This window comes from Scardinius erythrophthalmus, assembly GCF_964197995.2.
Source record: "Scardinius erythrophthalmus genome assembly, chromosome: 23".
In the NCBI taxonomy this organism is placed as follows: domain Eukaryota; kingdom Metazoa; phylum Chordata; class Actinopteri; order Cypriniformes; family Leuciscidae; genus Scardinius; species Scardinius erythrophthalmus.
This window is the reverse complement of record NC_138243.1, coordinates 18,520,624-18,545,375: the sequence shown is the minus strand read 5'-3', so window position 1 is coordinate 18,545,375 and position 24,752 is coordinate 18,520,624. Positions and strand designations below refer to the sequence as shown.

The 24,752-nt window shown below is 36.4% G+C and overlaps 2 protein-coding genes across 5 annotated transcripts; one reads left to right on the top strand and one right to left on the bottom strand.

Annotated features, from left to right (window-relative positions):
• Window positions 1-16,462, top strand: rps6kb1a (ribosomal protein S6 kinase b, polypeptide 1a). The gene is made up of 15 exons (XM_081355164.1): window positions 1-457; window positions 1,491-1,534; window positions 1,674-1,791; window positions 3,418-3,486; window positions 4,520-4,667; window positions 4,853-4,910; window positions 5,740-5,840; window positions 5,958-6,048; window positions 7,013-7,103; window positions 10,099-10,206; window positions 10,300-10,362; window positions 10,469-10,546; window positions 10,656-10,763; window positions 12,642-12,754; window positions 13,468-16,462. The coding sequence occupies exons 1-15, from the start codon at window positions 386-388 to the stop codon at window positions 13,727-13,729; spliced, it is 1,524 nt and encodes a 507-aa protein (XP_081211290.1). The 5' UTR covers window positions 1-385; the 3' UTR covers window positions 13,730-16,462.
• On the bottom strand, window positions 16,365-23,515 carry rnft1 (ring finger protein, transmembrane 1). 4 transcript variants are annotated; one of them, XM_081355168.1, is made up of 11 exons: window positions 23,291-23,469; window positions 23,083-23,142; window positions 22,168-22,200; window positions 19,881-20,320; window positions 19,715-19,791; window positions 19,352-19,452; window positions 19,076-19,229; window positions 18,828-18,986; window positions 18,679-18,744; window positions 18,474-18,575; window positions 16,366-17,546 (listed from the first exon to the last, which is right to left on the bottom strand). In XM_081355168.1, the coding sequence occupies exons 4-11, from the start codon at window positions 20,263-20,265 to the stop codon at window positions 17,412-17,414; spliced, it is 1,179 nt and encodes a 392-aa protein (XP_081211294.1). In that variant the 5' UTR covers window positions 20,266-20,320; window positions 22,168-22,200; window positions 23,083-23,142; window positions 23,291-23,469; the 3' UTR covers window positions 16,366-17,411. The 4 variants fall into 4 exon arrangements, with proteins under 4 accessions (XP_081211292.1, XP_081211294.1, XP_081211293.1 ...); XM_081355167.1 differs by lacking the exon at window positions 23,083-23,142 and having other exon boundaries at window positions 23,291-23,490; XM_081355165.1 differs by lacking the exons at window positions 22,168-22,200; window positions 23,083-23,142 and adding an exon at window positions 20,421-20,462 and having other exon boundaries at window positions 23,291-23,490.
• Window positions 23,516-24,752: the final 1,237 nt, after the last annotated feature.

The window sequence follows — 24,752 nt, the reverse complement described above, 5'->3', positions numbered from 1 at the left end:
AGTCTTTTGTCGACGCCTACTGGCAGTGAAGCGGTACTAAAAGTAAAACTGCTTCCTATACACAGAGAGTGACGTGTATTTCTATCTATACACCCACTTACCTCAGATACAAAACGACGGGAGTAAAATAAAAGATATTCTCGTGTTTAAATGAATAAAAACGCTAATTAATTGATTGGCATTTGTTTTACACATTCAGGAACATGCGCACAGACGCTCAGTGATCTGTTAGCCGTGGTCGTTTACCGGTTTTAGTTAATCTCTGTAAGGATATGTTGCGTAATGCGTACTGGACCCGGTTATGGCGTCTGTGACTCGTGTGGGAACATGAGGCGTCGAGATTCAACATTATTCCGGTATTGGTGCGTGTAAATAAACTGTTACCATGGCTGGTGTGTTTGATATCGACCTGGACCCGGTGGAGGACAGCATGTCAGACGAGGAGCTCCCTGACGGGGTGAGTAAACGGTGACAAGCTCGGTTCCAGATTTTCCGCATCGCCTGGACCGGCCAGAGAATCGATAAGCGTTTCAAAACTCGGCATAAAAGTACTTTGACTGTGCTATGTCATTTACTATGTTAAACTAACAGATGACAACAATGGTACTGTAAGATTTACCATACTACTGAATTATCTATGTGATTTACAGGTTCGTTGTTTTTTTTTTTTTGTTTTTTTTTTTTACAAACGACAAATTTACAGTACTTACCATGGTGTGTGTAAATATATGTAATTGTAATTAACCATGGTAATGGAATTTTATTATAGGTGGACATGTCTGTTTAAATAAGATAAATTTTGAATTCTAGCCTAACTTGGTTTCTAGTTGGTCTAAGCTGGTCTCTAGTTGGTTCAAACTGGTCATTAAGGTGGTGGACCAGCAACAAACCAGCTACCAGTTGGTCAAACTGAAGATATTCCAGTTGATTTTTAGAAGGTCAACCGGTTAATGACTGACTCATACCCTCTAGAAACACTGCTAACTGCTTAAACCGGATTGTTGGATACCCAGCAGCATCACTTCAGGTGTATGAAGATGACTCAAACTTGTATGACTAGATATAAAAAACTTTTAAAGAACTTAAGTGGCAGTTAGTTTATGTACCTCTGAAACTAAAGCAAGATAGAGTTTTAGTGTTCAAAAGTTTGACAAGTTCTTTGTCAGATTTTTAAACCGGCTTTGCTCCTGAATTGCCTCTGAAACCAGAAGAAAAAAAAAAAAAAAACGTTGTAGGTCTGGCTTACAGTGGTCTGACACTCTCTCCATTGTTAGACTGGGTCCTGTAATGTGATAATAGCGATAAGTGACCTTGATAGTCCGGTTGATGGAGGAGAGCCAGTGCGCATCAGTCATTGGTATAGATTGAGCTTTAACGGCTGTGTCAGATCTGCACACTTGGCAATTGGTGAAAAAGCTGCAGAGATACAAAAACTGCAATCCACACCTAAAACTCCCTACCAGAAACACAAGTTTTTTTTTCCCCCACAGGCCAAGATTAATGAATACATGGATCAGTGCAGTGGCTTTGAATTGTGAGTATGCCACTGTGCACTTTTGGACGCACAAAATTATATTTGTGTATTTTGAAGTTAGCTTCTCCAAAAGTGAGTTGTCTTCTCCTTAAGGCAATTCCATGTTTATATTTTAATGTACTTATACTCTATGTTTTAGTATGGAAGACTGCGAGAAGTTCGAGATCTCTGAAAATAGTGTGAATCAAGGCACGGAGCAGATTCGTCCGGAATGTTTTGAGTTGCTTCGTGTTTTGGGTAAAGGAGGATATGGAAAGGTAAGCAAGACTAGCAGTGCTACTCAGTGTTTCCTCCCTGCATGTTGCGTGTTTTGGACACATAATGTGGGCTGCAAAATAACGCACTCTATCCTTCAAATGTTTGGGGTCAGTATGATTTTTTTTTTTATGTTTTTGAAGGCTGCGGGTGTTTGAAAAAAATACAGTAAAAATAAATACATATTGTGAGATATTATTACAATTTAAATTATTCAAAATGTAACAACTGAGGAGAACAATAGAAGCAGTCAAAACAATAGGACAACAATATGCAAGTCCCAGTTAGTATAGCCATGCACAGTACACATAGCAAGTTTATATATATATATATATATATATATGTATATGTGTAGCCTGTATATATATATGAAGAGTTCAGATGCAAAAGCCTCTAAGTGCCATCTGAAATTTTGTTCTAGAATGACCATTTTTATCAAGCTCGTATATTTAAGATCAGTAAGTTCACTTAAATGACAACAAATAGGTCATTTTCATTGCCATTTAAGTGAAATTACTGATCTCAAAAACCAGTGCAAATTGATGAAAGTGACATCCACTCTCTTCGGCTTGTTAAAGACTGTTCTTGCTGCTGCATTCTGGATCGGTTGCAGAGGTTTGACAGTATATGCTGGAAAGCCTGCCAAGAGAGCATTACAATAGTCCAGCCTAGAAAGAACAAGAGCTTGGACAAGGAATTGTGTTGCATGCTCCGATAGGAAGGACCTGATCTTGCTAATGTTGTATAAGGCAAATCTGAAGGACCGGGCTGTTCTAGCAATGTGGTCTGTGAAGTTTAACTGTTACAATTTCAGTATCAATAGACTTGACTATTGTAATTCTCTTTATATTGGAATGAGTCAATCCAATATTAGTCGTCTTCAGGTGGTTCAGAATGCAGCAGCCAGACCTTTGACTGGCACAAGGAAGTTTGATCATATTTCCCCAATACTGCGTTCGTGGCACTGGCTGCCAGTTTGTTACAGAATTGATTTTTAAAATTCTGCTTTTTCTTTTTTAAAGCCATGAACGGATTAGCTCCAAACTATCTCTCTGATCTTTTGAAATGAAATAACTCTGCTAGATCATGAAGGTCATCTCAAAAAAGACTGCTGATGGTTTCGAGATCTAGACTTAAGACGAGGGGTGACCAAGCTTTTTCTGTTGTTGGCCCAAAATTGTGGAATAGTGTTCCTCTATCCCTAAGATAAGAGATTTTAAGAAGTTAAAAACCTACCTCTTTTCACAGGTTTACAACTAAGCCTATCCTTGATTTTAATGTTGAATTTTTGAATTGGTGTTTCCGATGTGAACTCCCTTTATCATTTGTTTTACAGTCTTTCTTGTTTTTGGGATATTTATCCTGTTGTACAGCACAATGGCCAACTACTGTTGCTTTTATTGTGCTACATAAATAAAAGTTGATTGATTGATTGATTGAATTTCTTTAAAAACAAATCATACTGACCCTAAACTTTGAATGATAGTCATCATACATAGTCTACATAAGCACTGAGGTCTTTAATGCTGTTTTTGTTTGCAGATTTGGATTGTAGATCTAACCAATCTAACCATTTTTAATTAGACTTCCGACCTTTGTCTGTTAACAGTCCTCTTGTTTCAAAACAGGTTTTTCAAGTTCGCAAGGTAACTGGGGCAACTCCTGGGAAGATATTTGCCATGAAAGTATTGAAAAAGGTATGGCCTCGGATATTTCCCAATAATTCCCATTAATTAATCTTTCCCTGAAAATCAGCATGGGTGTTCCGCAGTGTTGGGTAAGTTACTCTTAAAAAAGTAATTAAGTACTAGCTACTAATTACATCTTCAACAGTGTAATTAGATTACTGTTCTATTACTCTCATCAAAGTATTGCATTAGTTTCTAAATCCTATATCAACCTCGACCAGTTGAACAATACAAGGTTATATATATATATAATTATAATAATTGTTCTAGACGGTATTTAATGCAAATACATCAGAAGTAATTAAAAGTAATCCCATACTTTACTTTTTCAAAGAAAAAACAAATTAAATTATAGTAATTAATTACTTGTTAATGAGTTACACCCAACACTGGTGTTCCATCATGCCTCGTCCTGCTGGTTAACAGGTTGTATTGATGTGGTTTGCTTCACATCTATGAATAATCTCTAAGGAATGTTTCATTACCTGCTGAAAGTTTAGTTGTAGAATCACATTTTTGTCTCTTTGTAACTGTAAAGCAGTTCTCAACTGGTTTGGCCATGGGACTCACATTTTCCTGTGGTCATTACCCGTGACCCAAATTTCTAGGAACTTGAACCAAGTATTTAGTACTTGGTAAGGCTGTTAAATAGCAGCAGTTGAAGAGTGCGTGCCGCGAGCACAGTATAACATCTGACAGGACAGGCAAGTTTGTTTTTCTATAATGTTGGAATATGACATACAGCCAGATAACATCTCATCTGACAGCAAATACTGAATCAGGACAATGCGTTTTTCTCAGGCACTCTTTACTTAAACTGCATCTGACAGAAGAGTCATCAGCTTCTTTTAAAATAAGTCTCGCATTAGAACAACATTTAGAATTACATTTGGCTGCTGTTGTTGTTTCTTTTATTACACACTCCGTGACCCACCGGTTGAGAAACACTGCTTTAAACCATTCTAGGATGGAAGGAGAGCAAACGGTGTCTGTGTACACAGCTTTCCTTAATAGATTATGTTGCTTTTGTCTTGTTCAACAGGCCATGATTGCACGCAATGCAAAGGACACCGCTCATACTAAAGCAGAAAGGAGCATCCTAGAGGAAGTTAAGCATCCCTTCATTGTGGATCTCATATATGCCTTTCAGACGGGGGGCAAACTTTACCTCATCCTGGAGTACCTTAGCGGTGAGTTCAACAAAGCTACTGGTGCTTTTTTTTAAGCTCAAAAGTCAACAAATCCTGAAAAAAAAATCTATTTGAATTAGTCTTGGTTTTCAGAAAAATATTAAAATGTAAATTGTCTCGAGTAGCAAAATAGCATTCATGTTTTTCGAGAATGTATCTGAATCAAGGTCATTTTTCTCTAACAGGTGGAGAGCTGTTCATGCAGCTGGAGAGGGAGGGGATCTTCTTGGAGGACACAGCCTGGTGAGTGAGGCTTTGTTATACAGTACTCAACATTTGAAGTGGATCAAAACCTTTCATCAAAGTTATACATGAATTTTGAACAATACCCGTTCTTGTCTTTTTGACAAACTTTTTTGATTCACTTCAAATGTTGATTACTGTAGATCATTCATGGGTCAAGATGACCTGTCTGCTATCTGGATGATACACTTCTGTTGTGTATAAACATTGATCTCCTGTGGGAGGTTTCAAAAAGCATTGGCTTAGTTTGTACAGCTGGCCCGAATGTTGATTTGATTGTTTCTCAGAACAAATACATGAAGTTGCTTGTCAAATTATTGGAAACGGTGACCATGAAATTATATATATATATATATATATATATATATATATATATATATATATATATATAATATATATATATATATATATATATATATATATATATATATATATATATATATATAATTAATTCTAAAAGAGTCTACATGGGTGTTTTCAATACAACAAGTGCTCTAAAAAGGGGGTGGAAAGCACTGTAAAAGTACCTTAAATGTGGTCTTTGTGACTCTTGTACTTGCACTATATTATAAATATTAATTATACCCTTAATTATATAGGTTTTTATTTATTTAAACCCTAAATATAAAAATAACAGTATACAGGTTTAAAAATTGCATGAATGTGAGAAAATAATACTAAGGAATTTTGGGGTGAACTATTTGTGTAACAAAAAATTCTAATCTATGGATTGGGAAAGCATTTACCTTTCTAATTAAATGTATTATTTAATTTGAACTTTTTATTTTATTTATAATTTGATTTATTTATTTACAAAAACTCCTTTTAGCTTTTATCTGGCAGAGATTTCCATGGCCTTGGGTCACCTTCATCAGAAAGGCATCTTCTACAGAGACCTGAAGCCAGAGAACATCATGCTCAATTACAATGGTAATAAAACACACTCACCTCTGTCCTTTTTGTCCCAGACAGTCCTCAGGCTTGCACCACATCCTGTTCAATAAAGACTGTACTCCTATGGATTTGCTCATTTCATTCTCATCTCAGGTCATGTGAAGTTGACGGACTTCGGACTGTGTAAGGAGTCGATCCACGATGGTACCGTCACACACACCTTCTGTGGAACCATAGAGTACATGTATGTACAAACTCACATTTTCATCCACTTAAACATAATTTGTTTATGCTACTGTCACTTCTTTATGTAAAAGACCAGCATAAGACCAGTGTAGTTCACTCATCAGAGTTCACTCATTGCTGAATATTGTTTTTTATTTTATTTTAATATACTCAACAAAACACAACACAACACAACAATGAAGATTTCTGAGCAACCTGTTGTTGCATCTTCAGATTGGAATACACTACATGACTTTTGCTCAGATTGTCGACCTGATTTGCAGATTTCTGTGTTGACAATAGTTGCTGAAAGTTTGTGCCAGTTTGTAGATTTTGGGCAGTTGGAGTTGACAGATTTCACAGAAAGTTGCTTAGTATATGATGGGCACAAACACAGATTTTTTTAGCCTCAGACTACGTTTCCACCCAGGTAAAACATATTTGAGATTTTGAGCCAATTTTAGAATACATATCTTAGTGTTTGATGCGTTGTACTGAAACCGAAGCTTTCCTCTATTTACCAGTGTTGCAATAAAATACAAATACAATAATAAAACAAAAGTAAATTTACATAACACGCATAACAAATTTCACAGTTTTTTTCTGTAGCCTTTTACAAGATCTGCAAGTTTTGAAATCTGTTCAGAAGTTGTGTAATGGATTCCAGCCTTTAGTTTAAGAAATGGTCTGTGTAGGCTAGAAATCTTTGGGTTGTGGAAGTTTAACAACTTGAACTTTAAAATCCAATAGGGTCACGTTTTCCATGATGTGGCCTCTTTAAAAGTCTATCCAGTTCATAGAGGTCAGAGCCTCCATCAATCATGCCCACCGAAGGCTTATTTGTGGCCTCCGGTGTCAGTTAAGGTCAAAGTAAAAAAGACATAAGCACAAAAATGGTTGGTGCGCTGGCCTTTTCTCTCTTCACTCATTCATTCATTCATTCTGTGTCTGTCTTTGTTTCTCTTGTTCTCTCCCTTTTTCAGGGCACCAGAAATTCTCATGAGAAGTGGTCATAACCGAGCTGTGGACTGGTGGAGTCTGGGAGCCCTGATGTATGACATGGTAACAGGAGCTGTAAGTGCCCCTTCTCACGTCTCTTCTCTGCTATGTTGCTTCTTATTAAAGTTTCACATGAAGATGGGAACAAAATACTTCCAGAAGCTATAGATTATATAATTTGATAAATATAGATTATGCTGGTCAATAAATGCTGTTCTCTTAGAATTAATCTGTGTATATATACAAGCAATGCATTTTTGTAAGAAAAATATCCATATTTATAACTTTATAAACTGTAATCACTGGCTTCCGTATACTAGTCTAGTTCCAGCGGCAGAGTGAACTCTGACCCAATTCATACATCGATAAGCCAGTTGGTGGCGAAAAGTGACTGTTAAAACAAATGTATACTGTCATTGAATCATTCAAGAGATAAGTTCAAAAATGCTGATTCATCCAGTAATGAAACAAGTGAAGTCTTTCTAAGTGAGTCATTGAATCATTCATTCAAACCGATTAAAAAAAAATGAATGAATAAATAATTCAAATTAATTTGGCTAAATATTTGTAAATGGACTGCAGTAATGACATTTTTTTAGAACCTGTTATTTTGTTTATTTGTAAATTCAGAATTGTGGGAAAATCATGATCTCTATTATAAAAAAATTTTAAAAAAAGATCCAGAATTGTGCAGCTCTAACACTAACAATATCGTACAAAAGTTTGTGGTCGGTAAGATTTTTTAATGGTTTTGAAAGAAGTCTCTTATGCTCACCAAGGCTGCATTTATTTGATCCAAAAACTGTAATACTGTGAAATATGTATACAATAAAGTACAATAAAATTCTGTTTCTTTTATTTAAAAATTTAAATTATGGGTATAACAGTACATGTTTGTCCCGTGAATTTTCGGTACGTGCCTTCGGTTCGGTACACATGTGTACATGACAAATACAGCATTGTAGCCTATTTATAATTTTTAGCCACCAATAATAGCAATAAGCTTTGTTTTGTTACTTTTGATAATAAACAGTTTCATCTTTCAAATTCTGTCCATTTTACCATGAAATTCACACAATACATGCCATCTGACACTCTTGAGACGCGACAGATCGCTGTATATAGGAGCTACTAGTTACAGAATAAACATGAATGAACATCCAAAGGTATGTTGAAAGATACCGTACAACTTACTGAGACTTATATCTGGTATAATTGCTCAATCAGTGTTTCAACCATGGAAAGAATATCAATCAATAAAACAGCTTGTAAACAAAATGTCATTACATTTACTTCAGGCAAGTCATTCAGTGTCCACATCTAGAAATTAACTCTAGAGAAGAGCATTTCGCTAAATATATGCATTATGTGACCCGTTCTGGAAAAATTAGTCACAATGAGCAAATTTAAAAAAAATTAGTTATTGTTATTTTTATAAAGTATTCGTACCCCTTCATTTTTTCACATTTCATGTTGCTGCCTTGTGTTAAAGGGATACTTCACTCTAAAATGAAAATTCTGTCATCATATACTCACCCTCATGTTGTTTCAAACCTGTATGAATTTCTTTCTTCTGCTGAACAGAAAGTAAGATATTTAGAAGAATGTCAGTTACCAGACAGTTTTTGGTACCATTGACTTCCATAGTAGGAAAAAAATATACTATGGAAGTCAATGGTACCAAAAAGTTTCTGGTTACTGACATTCTTCTAAATATCTTCCTTTCTGTTCAGCAGAAGAAAGAAACTCATACAGGTTTGAAACAACATAAGGGTGAGTAAATGATGACAGAATTTTCAATTTAGAGTGAAGTATCCCTTTAAATTGCTTTAAATTACTTTTTTCACATCAGTCTACGCTCCATACACCAAAATGACAAAGCATAAAACTAATTTCTGACAATTTTGCAAATGGATTAAAAATAAAACACTGAAATAAATACATTGGATAAGTATTCGTTCCCTTTTCTGTGACACTTGAAATTTAGCTAAGGAGCATTCCAATTTCGCGTGTAGATATTACAACACCTCAAATTGAGTTAACCTATGGCAAATTCAATTGAATGGAGGATGATTTGGAAAGGCACAAACCTCTCAATAAAAAGTCTTAACAGATGAAAATGCATATCAGTGCAAAAACCAAGCCATGAGAACTGCCTGTAGAGCTCAGAGACAGCATTGTGTCAAGACACAGATCTAGAGAAAAACTACCAAAAAAATCGCAGAAGCATGTAGCCTCCATAATCCTTAATGGAAGAAGTTCTGAACAACCAGGACTCTGCTCAGTTTGGCCAGTAGGCCAGCTCTAGGAAATCAATGGAGAATGGCCTCGTGACCAAGCTTATGGTCACTCTAGAACATTTTCATTTTTATCATTTTTATTTCATTTAATCCAAAATGATGTTTTTTTCACACAAACTTTTCTTTTTAAAGGTCTTTTGAGGTGTCTTGTGTATGTTTAAAATAGTATATTCAACACAGAGAAAGGCTCAAGTTTACCTTTAGGCTTTTTAAAATGCCTCCACAAAATGTTTTTGACTTTGATTTGGCTTTGTTTGACACTCATAAACCTCCTGCCATTCATCAACTCTAGTTTTCAGTTAATTGCCTTACACCGTATTGCTAGTCCTGGATAAGACTAATCTCTGTTGAGGTGTTCTATTGACAGAGCATTTTACCAATAATTCTGTTGACCTAGTTTGTGGCCTCTTTAACAAATAGATACTGTTTTGACTGTGTAAACCCCCAAAATAACATATATGGAATCTTATGCAAACAATTAATGTGAACAAATGTAGATAAAACCTGAAACCAAAAGTATATGAACACCTATACTTGCATGTGCTTGCTTGAAATTTAATTTTAAATCTTTTGCATTAACAGGGAGTTGCTCCTCCTGATCAGCTTCCACTTTTCTGGGAAGATTTTCTACTAGATGTTGAACATAATTTCCTTCCATTCAGACAAATTTCAAAACAAAGTAATCATTATTGTGAAGATATCAAATGTCTTCTGAATTTGCACAGAGAATAAGTTTATCCTCTTTAACCTCCTAAACCTCTCACCTCCAGCCGCCATTCACCGCAGAGAATCGGAAAAAGACCATTGACAAAATCCTAAGGTGCAAACTGAACCTTCCACCTTACCTCACCCATGAAGCACGGGACCTTCTGAAAAAGGTAGAGGTTTTAGGTCAATCAGGTTTCACTGCAGTGTGGAATTCGGTCTTATTTCTCAACTTATGGGGTTGTGTGTGTTTGCTTCGCACCCAGCTGCTGAAGAGAAACGCATCAGTGAGGATAGGAGCTGGTCCTCGAGATGTTTTAGACATCCAGGTATCTGCCCTTCTGACGTGGTGAACCCATTATCATAAAAGCAGGAAATGACATATACATATATAGTGGAGTTGTGTAGATTATAAAAAGAGATTGTATTTTTTAGACCCACTCCTTCTTCAGACACGTAAACTGGGATGATCTCCTGGCTTGTAAAGTTGAACCTCCCTTCAAGCCTTTTTTGGTATGTGTTTTCTCTCTCTGTACAATCAAATTGTTGTGTATTTCTAGTTGTAATTATCATTATTATAGATCTCATGATGAGGTATCCAATAATAACTCTCTTTCTGCAGCAATCAGCAGACGATGTTAGCCAGTTTGACTCAAAGTTCACTAGTCAGCCTCCCGTGGACAGTCCCGATGACTCGACGCTCAGTGAAAGCGCCAACCAAGTCTTCCTGGTCAGTATGTTTCTTTTTGGGCTAAATTTATCTCTTAACTCTTTTAAATATATATTCTTTGCAGCAACACTGTACCTCTGTGGTGATTCCAACGTTAAATTTATATTCATGCATGGAGCAGATGCCTTTTCCAAAGTACACCAATAGTGAACATATTTATTTTTGTTTATCAGCCATAAACAAATAAATAATCTGATATAATGGGCTACGGTTTTGGATGCACTACAATTCAGAAGTTTGGGTCGGTAAGATTTAAAAAAAAAAAAAAAATGAAGTCTCTTCTGCACACCGAGGCTGCATTTATTTGATCAAAATACAGTACAAACCGCAATATTATGAAGAATTATTAAAATTTAAAATGACTTTTCTATTTGAATATATTTTGAAATGTTATTTACTCCTGTGATGGCAAAGCTGAATTTTTAGCATCATTACTATAGTCTTCAGTGTCACATGATCCTTCAGGAATCATTCATATATGCTGGTTTGGTGTTGTGGAAACATTTTCTTATTACTATCACTGACTACGTTTACAAGCTGTCAAAATTCAGGTTATGGTCGGGTTAAGGTCACTATTTGGGTTTCTGAAACATTCGGAATAACCCGTTTACATGCATGAGTAGAGAGAGTTACTCCTGTATACATGGAATTTGTAATCAATTGGCAATAGTCCGATGTAAACGGCGACGCACGGTTAGCGTCTGGACGTACGGACAACCTTAAGACGCAATATGCGTCATTTCCGATTCTTCTTCCTGTATCCAAAGACAACAACAACAGCAGCAGCACGCGGATAATGAATAGTTCGGGGCAGATAGCGATCGCCTTTGTTTGCGCTTTCCTCCTCGCTCCAAAAGTGTGGTGCTGTGCTGCGTCTCGCCATGTTTACCTCTACTTCTTGTTTACTTCCGGTATACTGCACGCGGGTTTCTGTATGCGCCGTCTCTACTCAAAAGACCAAGATTCCTTGCGAATAGAACATGCGCAGAACACAAATCAATGTTCCTTTTGATGGGGATATGCCAATACGTGTTTACATGACCAAATATTCGGGTTAGAAAAGGGGTACCCCAGGGATCATATCCGGGTTTTTAAAAACCGGGATATGAGCATATTCGGGTTTTTGCCGGTGTTTACATGGCCGCGCGCGACCGGGTTATTGCTAATATCCCGGTTTTGAACGGGTTATTGGCTGCATGTAAACGTAGTCACTGTTGAAAACAGTAAATTGCTGGAAAAAAAAATTAATTAAATAAAAAAAAACCTACAGACCAGTAGTGTAGATAAATTCACTAATGTTTTGATATGCTACAAGTATAAAAAAAAAAACATGCATTGTAAAAGATTCATTCATCAGATTGTCGCCATGATCTACCAGATGAGCTACAGAGCTACATGGGTAGTAAAATACCAGATTTTTTTATCATAAACAAAGATGTTCTTCAGACAAATAGAATAGTATTACTCATCAGCACTAAGTCCTTGTTGTACGTGACACCATTGCCCAAACATAACACGAGACCAACGGAAGCCCCAATTTTTGTTTATACGCCATTTGAATTTAATTATCATCAGCATGCTATGTTGAGCACTCGAGAATGCATATGAGATTAATTTCTGACTCCCGGCCTACATTTGTGAGTGCGTGTCAGCATGTGTGTGTGGTAAATTGGTTATTTTTGTAGACAAACTTACGAGAAGGGAGTAATGTCTCTCATCTGGTCTGTATTATTACTGTTTAACTGTTTTTTTCCAGCTGTTAGTGTGTTTTTGCTTCATCATAATTGCACATCCTCTACACTCATCTATTTTTTTTGTCTACCCAAACTCTTTTTGTTTTTATTATTTAATCTTTTCTCGGATGTTGTCTCTCCTCAGGGCTTTACTTACATAGCTCCATCTGTGCTCGAAAACATCAAGGAAAAGTTCACTTATGAGCCAAAATCCCGTTCGCCTCGCAAGCTTCTGGGAAGCCCAAGAACACCAGTGAGGTAATGTGTTTTTCTCATTCCACTGAGGCTTGAACCGTATTGTTTTCATGATCTTGTAGGGCTGTGTAAAAAAAAATCCAATTATGAGTTCTTCATTTGACGGATCTTTAATTGATCTTTCACTCTATGCTAGTTTTTCCCATTCCGCCGAGTCATATTTGAACCAAATTTGCGTCTCAAAAGATTTTGAAAATGGCATGTTTCGCAAAACAATGACCACTAACAAATTAATACTTTTATGAACTCTTTTTCTTTTTAGTGAATCAAAAACAAACCAAAAATGTTTTGATTCACAAACAAAATTGTTCTTTTTAGTTCATCTAAAGCTTCCAGTGCAACTTGTGTCCGATCCATATTTTAAAGGAATCATTCAAAATAAACTCGCAGATTAAATGACCATTTGAATCAGTATGACGAATCCTTTATTGAATTAACTGACTGAATCCATCAGAGTGGGTATTTAAGTTGAAGAAAATGAAGAATATATAATTAACAAAACATGTATTGATTCCCAGCCCTATGATCTTGTAGGAAAGGGCATTGATTTAATTTATCTGAGTTTTAAGTGTAATTTGTTGTCCAAAAATGAGAACCAAATCTAAGGTTGTGCATGCTGGAACATGCTTATCTGGTCATGTGTATACTGGTTATGTGTTTGAAACTTTGCACGAATAGAGATCAGTAACCCGTGATCCCATACTTGCTTTTTCCAGCCCCGTGAAGGTTGAAGGGGAAGACCGTTGGTCTCGAGGTCCACCCTTCCCAGAAGTGAGCAGAAACGCGTCGTCTCTCCCGCCGCGCTCTGATCCGCCCATGGAGGTGTCTAATGCGGAGCAGATGGACAATAACAGCAGCATGGAGGTGTCGGCCCCTCTCCCCATCAAAAAACCACTGGGATCCAATGTAGGGTCCGTCGGGAAACAGGCTCACCCAGTGGGCGGCAGGAGACCCAAGCATTTGAGAATGAAACTTTGATGAACGTCTTGAGTTTTGCACTTTAGGAATTTATTAAATTACCCAAAGGCCTTTCTGCACCCAGTTTTCTTCACTTAAACACTTGCCGCCTCAGCATACTTCAGAGCTTGTTCAGATCAAAGCATGTGACCTCTCTCTACTTGCACCGTAGTGAGTTGGTCTGCCGCTTGTTATGAAACAGAAGGAGACCACCTTGCACTTTAGGTGACTCTTGAGCATGAATTTCAGTTTTTTCTTTTATATGCCACGCTCATGCAAAATATTTGAAGTTTGGTCTGAGAGACTGAGGTTGAGCTTCTCGTGATAATTGATAGCGTTTAAAGAGAGAGTTTATCCAAACCTATTTGACTTTCTTTCTTCTGTTGAACACAAAAGAAGAAAATTCTCTGTGTTTTAGACCCCATTGACTTCCATTATATGAACTTTCACAGAAGAACAGAAAGTCATACAGGTTTGGAACTATGTGAGAGTAAGTAAATAATAAGAATTTTCATTTTTGGGTGAACTATCCATTTACAGTAAGAGAAGATCCAGGTCTACATTCCAGTGGAATCTGTTTATTTTGCGGTGTGTTTGATTCTTAATGCATCAGTAGTTATTAGGACTACTAGAATCACAGATGTGATTCAATGTCAACCAATGATAAACTATAAAGTTAAATATAAGCTGTTTTTTCTTTTTCTTATGTGCAATGCATCAGGCAGTGTCGGATGACTTCAAGACATTCTTCCCTTGTTTTCGTCTGTTCTTGATTTACATTTAAAATTCATACAATTGAGTATGAATCTACCTGCGTTCTGGACATCAAATCACTGTTTTTCTTTTGGATAGTATGCATTATTTTGACCAAAGAGTATTAAAAATACTTAATTACCAGATAACGCTAGATGAATCCTCTTAATCTAGAGTACCAGTACTTTCTAAGCTACATCTATTGCCACTAATATTAATACGATGTCATCTTTTTGTGAAAACAATTGGTGGAACATCCTTTTTCAGTTTTACTTTTCACTTTAGTATTGAAGACAACAATTATGAAATAGTTTCCTAAACAATTGTATTTTTCATGTTTCTTTCTAAATATGTGTTTTCATTTGATTTATTTTCCAAGTGCCAGATAGTTTTTTAAACTATGCAAATTATTTATTCTTAATAATCAATAATCAGTGCCGTTCAAGATTTAGCCGGATTAGTTACATAAAGAAAAAGATAACCCCCCCTTTATTTTGTATTTACTACTTCTTTCTTTGGGGATCTTGGAGTCAAAATAATTGTATTATTATTAAGGATAAAAGTTCAAATCTGGATTTTAAATATATTTTCAAGATGTGCAGTGTATAGTGAAAACCACTGGATTATTTATTGTTCTGTTGACTTTTAATGAAATAAGCTTCGATATATGTGGTTGAGGTGAAAGAAAAATCTATATTCTAGTAAACCCAGAATGATGTAAGCATAATAAAATAGTTAATCCTTCAAAAAAAAAAATCAGTATTCATTTCTTTGCTGTATATAGACATCGTTCTTCATGACTGTTTGTGCTCTTTCATTGTATTATAGTTCTTATAGATACAATAAGTGTCTGGTCGATACAGAGTCTGCTTGTTAGGATTGTGCTGTATGTAAGAAGGGGTCCTAGTCATCAGTGATTTCATGCATCTTGTTTCACTGTGCTCATAGTACTGTTATTGTTATCAATGAACTGAGGCTGTGTAACCGCATTTAACCACTTTTTTTTGTAAAATAGGCTTGTTTTCTGCTTGAAGACTGATTGAATGTGATGTTAACCTCACATCCTCGAACTAATTTCCGTGGTGTAGATTGTAATTGTGGTTGGACATTAGGAGGCCATTGCTCTGATTGAACTGTCTGGACTTTGCAGCAGATTCCATCAAGCCAATAACTGTCTGTACTCACTATGCACAGAAAGCATGATTGTGAATACCTTAAGCTTAACACAGTGCCTACTGATAAACAACAGCCTGCTGCGCCGTGGCAGTTAACAACTTGTAATGGCTTCTTATGTGAAAGCCTTTGATTTTGAAATCTGTGCAAGACCAGCAGCTTAATTAAATTGCCTCTTAACTGGTACTTTGACTATGGAAGCATCGCATTATGCCTTTGCATACACAAATATAGACCGTTTATTCAAACTATGCAATGCTAACTGAGAGAGGGGCTTGTAATGTGGCGTAAATGGCTTTGTGTGTCACTTTTACAGTCTGATGAGTTGGATATTTTCCATAAGCCCAGTCCCTATAATCCCAAGACTCATGGCCTGGGTTTAAAACCTTTCAATCTGTCTCCCACTGATTCTTACAGTCATGTTGGAATATTAAGACACAACTTGGTGCTAAGTGTTCATTACTATGTTCCTTCTAAAAAATGTAATGTGGTGTGCAATTGAGCTTCAGTTAAACTGAACCTGATCTCGAAAATGTGTGTACTTCATTAGGAACCAGGGTTGTAACCAATTCTGAAACTTCCTGGATTCTAAAGTCAAATAGAAATATGCCTGTAAAAAGAATTGAGATGCAGATAAGATTTAGCATTTTAAATGCAAACGCTTGAAGTGCTAAAACATTTTGGTTTTAAAAATGAATGGGTTTAAAATACTGAATGACATGAGATTGTTTATAATGAATGGTGTTTTGTGACTGTTCATATTTATTTTAAAGCTCATTTTAATCCCTGGAGAATTCGACATCATCAATAAAATTGAACTGGAGTATCAACCCTGGAATTTTATATTGCATTTACTCCGCGAGTATTTCAATGACGCTTCTTAACAGTTTGAAAAGATTTATTTGGTCAATAATTGAAATATGCTGGAAAAAATACAACTGCATACTGTATAATGGTACTAAAATAGATGTTTTTTTTCTTCAACTCTTTGGTTTATTACACTAAGTGCAGCATTAGAAAAATACCATGTATCTGCGAAGGGCCTGAATTACAAATGCATTGTACAGTAATATAATAGCTCAGTTACTTTTCAATCAGCAAAATATGTTGTTCATTCACTAAAATCACATGGTAGCAAAATTCTAACGCTATATCGTTTGATAAATCAGCAGTTCATGTGCGATTACCTATTACAGAACTAACCAGAATACTTCAAACGGAACACAAGTTTCAGAATTTTTTTAAACTCCTTATAATTGGGTTAATAAATGTGTTTAAGACAAGTTCAGTTACAAAAGCCACAGGATCATACGGGAGGAAAAAACCCAGTATCTATAAAAAATTAAACCAATTTTTTTTTAAATACATTCAGGGAGACAAACATGAATTTCTAATACATTATTTCTGAGTGTTTTCTCCACAAATACAATCAAGAAACCCATTTGTCTACTGTATCCTTCTGCTTACACCCACAAGGAAATTAGTAAAAACCAGAGATGGCATGCAAGAACACAAAGAGGAATATATATTAGAAACATTAAAAAATAAGGGAGTTCCACATACAATAACAATAATAATACGAGAGCTGGTGAATGTACTTGTCCTTCTGACAAGATTTATATAAACAAACCTCAAACCGGCGATTTTTCTAGTGACTATTGCCTTATAACAAGTGCTGTTTGCTCGACTGAGATGTTCGAGAGGAACAATCCACTGCTGGTCGACTGTTTCGACAAGTCCCAACACTGTGTCTTCATCCTTCCAGTGAGCACCATGTTCAGTAGATTTGTAAATAAGCTGATGTTGCACCATCTTTCCACTTATTCACCTTGTCTGTGATAACAGTGCGGCAGAGGGGGCAGGTCCTCTCCTGGTTAAGCCACTGGGATATACACTCCTCACAGAAGATGTGCTGGACACAATCAAATGGGAAACAGTTTACATTTAAGTTCTTGGCAGGAGGCTTACAAGAAAGTACATGCATTTGTGACATTGCATACTTCCCTACTATATAGTAGGCTAAAAACAGTATGTGGCAAAAGAAGTGTCTGAATTCACAAGATTGTGAAGTGCATAAGACGGACATGATAATGACAAAATGGCGAATGTAGTACGTCCGGATTACATTCATATTATATAACACATACTTTGTGAGTGCTAAAAAAAGAATTCATATATTACTTTGTGTATTAATTCAACAAGACAGCAAGGATAATAGAACAAGCTGTTCAAGTAATCTCAAATTACAGTCAACACATGTTTACTTAAAGAGAAAAAAGCATCTTCGCATATATTTTATATATCTGGGTGTGTTAGTTGTTAGATAAAATGTCAAATTAAAACACAATTTTAAAATAAAAACTGAAAACAAAACAGCAGCTAAAAATATATATTTGATTTGAATATTTTATAGGTTTACTTGCATGTCATGTGACCATTAACAAACATCAGAGATTTGTGAGCATGCAAGCATGTTGTTAAATTATTGAAATATTAACTTAAACCTCACATTTTAGATTGAAGGGGTTTGGCTGACAAAAATAACAGGAATTCCTTTTATATATTATAAAGATATTTTTTTACAAAATCCATAAATATATGATAATTATGTTGTTATAGAGCTGATAGAAAAAGTAATAAAAACTGCAGTGCTCAGTGTTTAAGAGCACAACTGTAATAACGAGTTAACGACTTGACAGGAATTATATAAGCTAATTTGTCGAGCCTTGCTTGGTAGTAAATACTATGCTCAAGAAGCATAACGGTTTAGCCAGTGAATGAGGTTAAGGGGGCTTGACATCAGAGGTCAGAGGTCAAACTCAAGGATATCACTTCTCACCTGACACACGAGGACCCGAGGCTGTTTAAAATCAGCCTGACAGATCGGACAAATGTCGCCCGCCTCTCTAACCTGAGCTGGACTGGCTGGAGCTCCGTTCAACTTTAAAGACAGGTAAGAAGAACATGATACAGCACTTATATATTACAGATTACACAACACATATAAGAATAAGGAGAGGAGCATAAAAAGCTAACTTTTGTACCTTAGAACTGAAAAAAGTCCGTAATGTTTTTTGCAATGATCCTGACAGTCCATACAGTGCCAAAAGCTAAAAAAAGAAAGGTAATAAGATCAGATTGATGAATGTCTTCTAATACCATATTCATTTCTTATTGTGATGATCGTGCAAACCTTCATGATGAGGTAGAGCAAGGCTAGCAGGATTCCCAGAGTCAGACCCACTGAGGTTTCCATCTCATCATAGCTGACCAGATAGCGGAACCAGAGTGGGACAGGAGCGATCACCTGATACAACTGCCCCGTCTCCTCTATGAGCATGTACCACTGACCCTATGGAAAGCAGGATGGATATGATGAAGCTAACGTTCATTTTGACTCAGTGCAGAGAATTAAATAATAATGTCACAAATCATGCTCACTCTTTGCCGGTATGTCATGAGCGGGGATGGGACGAGGAGAATAAGACACTTGAGCCCCATGAAGAAAAACTTGACGATGAAGTTAGTCACACCAACGCTCCATAAAACCTCCCAGAAGTTTTGAGAATCTATTGTAGGGTTGGCAAAAATGAGGCTGAGGGACACAAAAAGAGAGAGCCAATGATCTACATGGTACGCATTTGTCATTTAGTGGACATTTGGTCTTTTAGTTTATATATAATGCACTAAGCATAGTACATTACAGTATGTACTAACCAGCGATAAAGTGACTGAGTGTGAAAAGTGTAGAACACGAGGAGACTGGAGGATGTGAGGAACACCAAGAGCCAGGCACAATGCAACTTCCTCCTTCGGTCCTTTACACAGGAGACACAACACAAAAGAGCCTTCATATATTATATATACACACTACCATTCATGAGCTTTTTTTTTTTTTTTAATAAAGTGCATTAAACAATATTGTGAAATATTATTACAATTTAAAATAACTGTTTTCTATTTGAATATATTTTAAAATGTAATTTATTCCTGTGATGGCAACGCTGAATTTTCAGCTACTCTTTAACCCCATGCCAAGCCAACCTTGAAGTAACATATGAAATAATAAGGTGGACTTACGTGGAAAAAAACTTGCGTTTGAATGCTTTTGTTGACATACATAAAAGTGGTAAACAGGCCCACTGCAACAGCCAGACCTACAGAAAGACGACATAAGCAACACAGACGTGTGACAGAGGTCATGAACTTCACACATCATAACCACTGCGTCACCAGCTGTTCTCACCTAGGGCGTGCTGAATGACTAGTTTCGCAGAGAGAATCACAATGAAAGGAAGACTTTTCTTGAGCCAGCGGAGGAGGTAGCGCAGTTCTGATAACGAGCTGCTGGATTCTCCCGATTCCAGGTCGGACTCGCCACTGTCCGACTCGTGCTCCTGGCTGTGAGTGTGTGCGTGAGAATGGGTGTGGCCGTGACTCGCAGTTCTCATCCTCCGCGAAGTAGCACCTCGTCCACTCGCAGACCCCGATGAGCTGCCGATAGGAACCCGGACGTCGTCGCCTGTTTCCGGCCCGCTGGAACTTCCAGCCCCCGGCATTCGGGCGAGCAGCTCCGGCTGCAGGGTTAATGACAGCCCGTTCCTTTCCTGAGGGCTCGAATCGGGTTGCATCGGATCAGGTGAATCCCTCAATTTAAACGCTCTTCTGGTCTCGCAATTTGTTCCTCTGTTGAAAAATAAACCAAAACAATAGATTAGAAGACGCCAGACACAAAACATTCAAAACTAAATGCAAAAATTATGTTGTTTTTCATATCATGTAATACATTTTTTCAAGCTTCATGGTCGCTCGGAGGGGGTTTCTCTCACTAGCAAGCGACGAGTGTAAAAAAAAAAAACAAAGAAAGAAGAGCAAGTGTTATAATGGGGATCTTGTGGGTGGGAACAGGAAATCACTGTAGCTCCGCTCTAGTCACACGGTCCAATCCGGGCGTTGCGTGGCGATGCAAAGAAGGGTCGCGTTTAGCGTTTGTAACCAGTTCCGTCGGCTCCGAAGAACTATACAAAGTAACTGGCAATTTTTTTTGGTCAAAGTTACTTTATTAGTGCCCATGCCCTGAAAGGACGAAGGCCCTATGGTTTTTCTTAGAATTATCCTATAATATTATTATTATTGAAAGTGACCTATGGCATCCTATGACATGATATTTATTTAAGGTGTATTCACTCCAGGAAAGTCCGTTAGTTTACTTGCTTTGGTCCCGACCAAATACAATGTTGATTTTTTTGTTTGTTTGGTGTGCTTTCGCTTTCACACTGCCCTTTTTGCAAGTTAACCAACATTTGTAAACAAAACCACATGTGTGCTAAGGTCATCCATTCATTGGACATAAATTCTCAAGCAGGGAAACCATAGCAGAATTCGTTTGGAACCGGACCGAGACCCAGCTGAAGAGGTGGTCTCGGTCCGGTTCCAAACGAATTCTGGTACGGTTTCCCTGCTTGAGAATCGTTATTTGGTCCGCACCAGAGTGTGATTGCTGTATTCACACCTGCCCAAAAGATCTGCACCCAGGGGGGAAACGAACTTGAGTTCGATTCAATCGAACCAAACAAGACAGATGTGAATACACCCTAAATTTACATTATCTTATGGATGTGGCACCAGCTGCTGTAGTAAATGTGGCGTATTCAAATGACTTTGACGTAATCCTTCTACATTTACCCAGTTTAAATGCATATTGCCCGTCGTGCACAGTTGCCCTATGCCACCAGGGCTTGGGCCTGGCATCGCTGCTTGCAGCTATATTTTTAATTGCTTCCTTATAGAACCATTTGTTTTTATAAAAATTTGTATCACATTTATTATAGCCATAATGTTCTGAATATCAACACCTCCCTCATTCCCAACCAGCTGATCTCTGCTTACATAATATTTTATGGTGACATTTTATTTTACAGTGTCATTGTTACACGTTACATGTAGTTACTAGAGTAATAACTATAAATTATGCATAATTACTTGTAACTAACTCCAAACCAAACCAAACCCTAATCCTGTTGTAAGTACATGTAGTTACTTAAATGTATTACCTTAAAATAAAGTGTACCCATTTTATTTCTGTATTAACAAAAGATTACACTTTATTTTAAGGTGTCTTTGTTACACTGTAGTTATACATTTAAATTTAAAGTAATATTAAGTAGCTACATGTACTTACTATCAGAGTAATATTAAGTAACTACATGTACATACTATAGGGTTAGGGTTTGGTTTAGGGTTAGTTGCATCTAATTATACATCATTTATAGTTATTTCTATAAAAGCCACTATGGGCAGCCTGGCCACTGGGAGAACCGGGAGAATTCCCGATGGCCTGGCAGCCAATTTGGCCCGCTGCCCTGTATTTCTTCTTCTTATTATTATTATTGCCTGTCGAATGTACTGTGTTTGTGATTATTGTGTAAGTGATTATTTCAGAATTCGCCATTCAATAATAAATAACCAATTCAAGAGAGACTTGAGAAGGGAGTGGAAGCGCCCAGTTGGAGCAGAGAGGTAAAACTACTGACCTGTTCAGGACTTCAAGTGCAGGGCAATCTCATCTGTAATTGTAAAATAGGCTAGTTTTGTCTTTTTTTAAGAAAAAAGCATTAAACTGCTAGCAGTAGTAGCCCCCCATTACATCATCACTCAAAATACTGTATGCTAAAGGTAGGACATCATTACCTATTGTAAAGTTACAATAGTAATTTAGCAGACGAATATTCACATCGTTTTATAATAGGTTTAGAGCGAGCTAGGGCAGCCAACAACACAACCCTCACGAAAATTAACCATGGTTTTACTACGAATAAAACCAAAAACCATGGTTACTATAGTTAAACCATGGAAACCGCAAATTAACCATGGTTTTTCTACACTAACCATAGTTTAACCATGGAATTTGTAGTAAAACTCTGGTTATACAAATGGTAAGTAATCCACCAAAAACCGTGGTTACTATACTTTTACTATAATAAAACTGTGGTTAATTTTCGTAAGGGAAAAACATGACTCATGATAATGCAAGAACATGTTCAGTATTATGATTTTTCTAAAAAGATATTTTCATTATGTAGTTATTATTGTACTAATTCTGACATTTAAGCAATTTAGAAAATATAGTTTTGTTAAATCTCGAGTATTTAAGTCATTTTAAGATAAAAATGGTCGTAATGTACTTTTAAAAAAAGTAAACACACACACCCACACAAGTGAGAGACAGAGAGATATCAGAGAAAATGCTACCAATCACTCTTAGCTACGTTATGTCCTCAATTTTATACAGCAAAAATCATCATATCTAACGTAGTATCATCACTGTCACTCCACTGTAAAATTGTAGCCACCCCCAACTTTTTGGCCCACCCAAAATGGATATCCTTGCTCCGCTTATAGTTCTGAACAGGACAGCAGTTTCGCTCGTGTTGTGTTATAATACTTACGTACGTACACATCTGTTTACATGAGTATTCACGTGCATCATATAATATATATGAACTGACCTAAACAGCGGGGTTAGACAGAAAATATTCCATGACTGCATAAAATCAAAGACAATATATTATCTTTAAGGTTTATTAGGTTCGTGGTGTTTTTCTTTCTATAATTTAAGCCCTGAATTGTTTTTTTTAAAAGGTTTTAGATAAATACCTGTCATACTGGGCGCGGAGTTTCATGACAAAGCACCGATCTCCATTCTACAGCTTATGGTGGTGTTTAAATGATACAAAAAAAAAACCAAAATAACTCCAAGAGATTGTAATCAAAACATCGGCTAAAGGAGTTTAGTTTCAGCTTGACATTGTTCCGGGAGCCATCTGGCCTGACCTACTAAAGGAACCCGTGGCTCTGCTGGAAAGCAAAAGAAAAGTCCTCAATAAGGCTGCCCCGTGCTTTCAAAATAAAAGTCCGATTTAGGAGTTAAACTCAGTTGACCAAAAAAAAAAAATATTCTGTCTTCATTTACTCACCCTCATCTAGTTTCAAATCCATTTAATTCTTTGAAACTCAAAGATGTTAAGATGTTAAGTACAGTGTTAAAAATGTCTTACATTTACATAATCCTACATCTTTTTTCCCATATAATGTGAGCGAATGGACTTGGAGAGTGCCTAATGTTTTAATGTTGGTACACACAGCGCTGAACTCTCACCTGCATTCAGGTTTGTTGATGATGTTCTGGATGGTTGATAATGTCCACTGCCCTCATGCCAGTGATTGTTATCTGTTTCTTTTCTTTTTTTCAGCTACAGATAAATCAGCTGGAGACCTGGAGTTCATTTACTGAACTGGAAGAGTCCCACTTTCAAATCATAATATATTACTTTCCTCCCTACCCTATAGAGAACCTCCCTCTGACGGTTAGCCTATATCTACAGGGCCGTCTCTGACCATTTTGGCACCTGCAGTCGATATTAGTTGTCATAGTAATCACACTAATGTGCAGTGGTTAAGTCTAAGATATTTAACAATCCAGGTTTTGCGAATTTCAAGTACACAGTATCCAAATCTAAACTTATTGATTGTAATTTTTCCAGTTTACTTTATATAAAGACTTCTAGTTGACCATTTCTCTCTCCTGCCACTCGCTGCCCAATCACCAGTAAAAAAGCTTGCACTGTATTCACTCCATATAAACATTATTTAATTGTTTAAATTATTTCAACCTCTAGACACACAATGTATTGAATGAAAAATAATAAATAATATTACAAACAATAAAAACATTTTTTTAATTTAAATAATGCAACACCAGACTATTTTTTTTCAATAAAATATGCTTTATTAAAACACTTTAATTAGCCCATGTCCAAGCATATATTACATTTTTGTTTAATAATATTACTTGAAATTGTAAGTAAATTAAATGAACATAACAAAAACATCACATATTAATACCTTTTCGTTACACAAATATGAATTTAATAAACCTTGCCCTAATTCTGTAAACAAAACAAAGGCTTTAATGACATTCCCAGTATGTTTTCAACTTTTTTTTAGAGTTCAGTTCAATTTAATTCAGCTAAGATGGCAATTTATGCATTGAAAAATAAATTAAAATATTTAATATGAGATAGATGTTAGTATATTACTGACATTTAGATTTTATTTT

What these genes read in the sequence shown, in the direction of transcription:
- rps6kb1a (XM_081355164.1), top strand. Translation starts at nt 386, where the DNA reads ATGGCTGGTGTGTTTGATATCGACCTGGACCCGGTGGAGGACAGCATG. An exon ending in CCATGAAAGTATTGAAAAAG is followed by an intron (nt 3,487 to 4,519) that starts GTATGGCCTCGG and finishes CTTGTTCAACAG; the next exon opens with GCCATGATTGCACGCAATGC. An exon ending in CATCATGCTCAATTACAATG is followed by an intron (nt 5,841 to 5,957) that starts GTAATAAAACAC and finishes TTCTCATCTCAG; the next exon opens with GTCATGTGAAGTTGACGGAC.
- rnft1 (XM_081355165.1), bottom strand. Translation starts at nt 23,316, where the DNA reads ATGAAACTCCGCGCCCAGTATGACAG. An exon ending in AGTCATTCAGCACGCCCTAG is followed by an intron (nt 19,792 to 19,880) that starts GTGAGAACAGCT and finishes GTCTTTCTGTAG; the next exon opens with GTCTGGCTGTTGCAGTGGGC. An exon ending in TCATGACATACCGGCAAAGA is followed by an intron (nt 18,987 to 19,075) that starts GTGAGCATGATT and finishes TGCTTTCCATAG; the next exon opens with GGTCAGTGGTACATGCTCAT.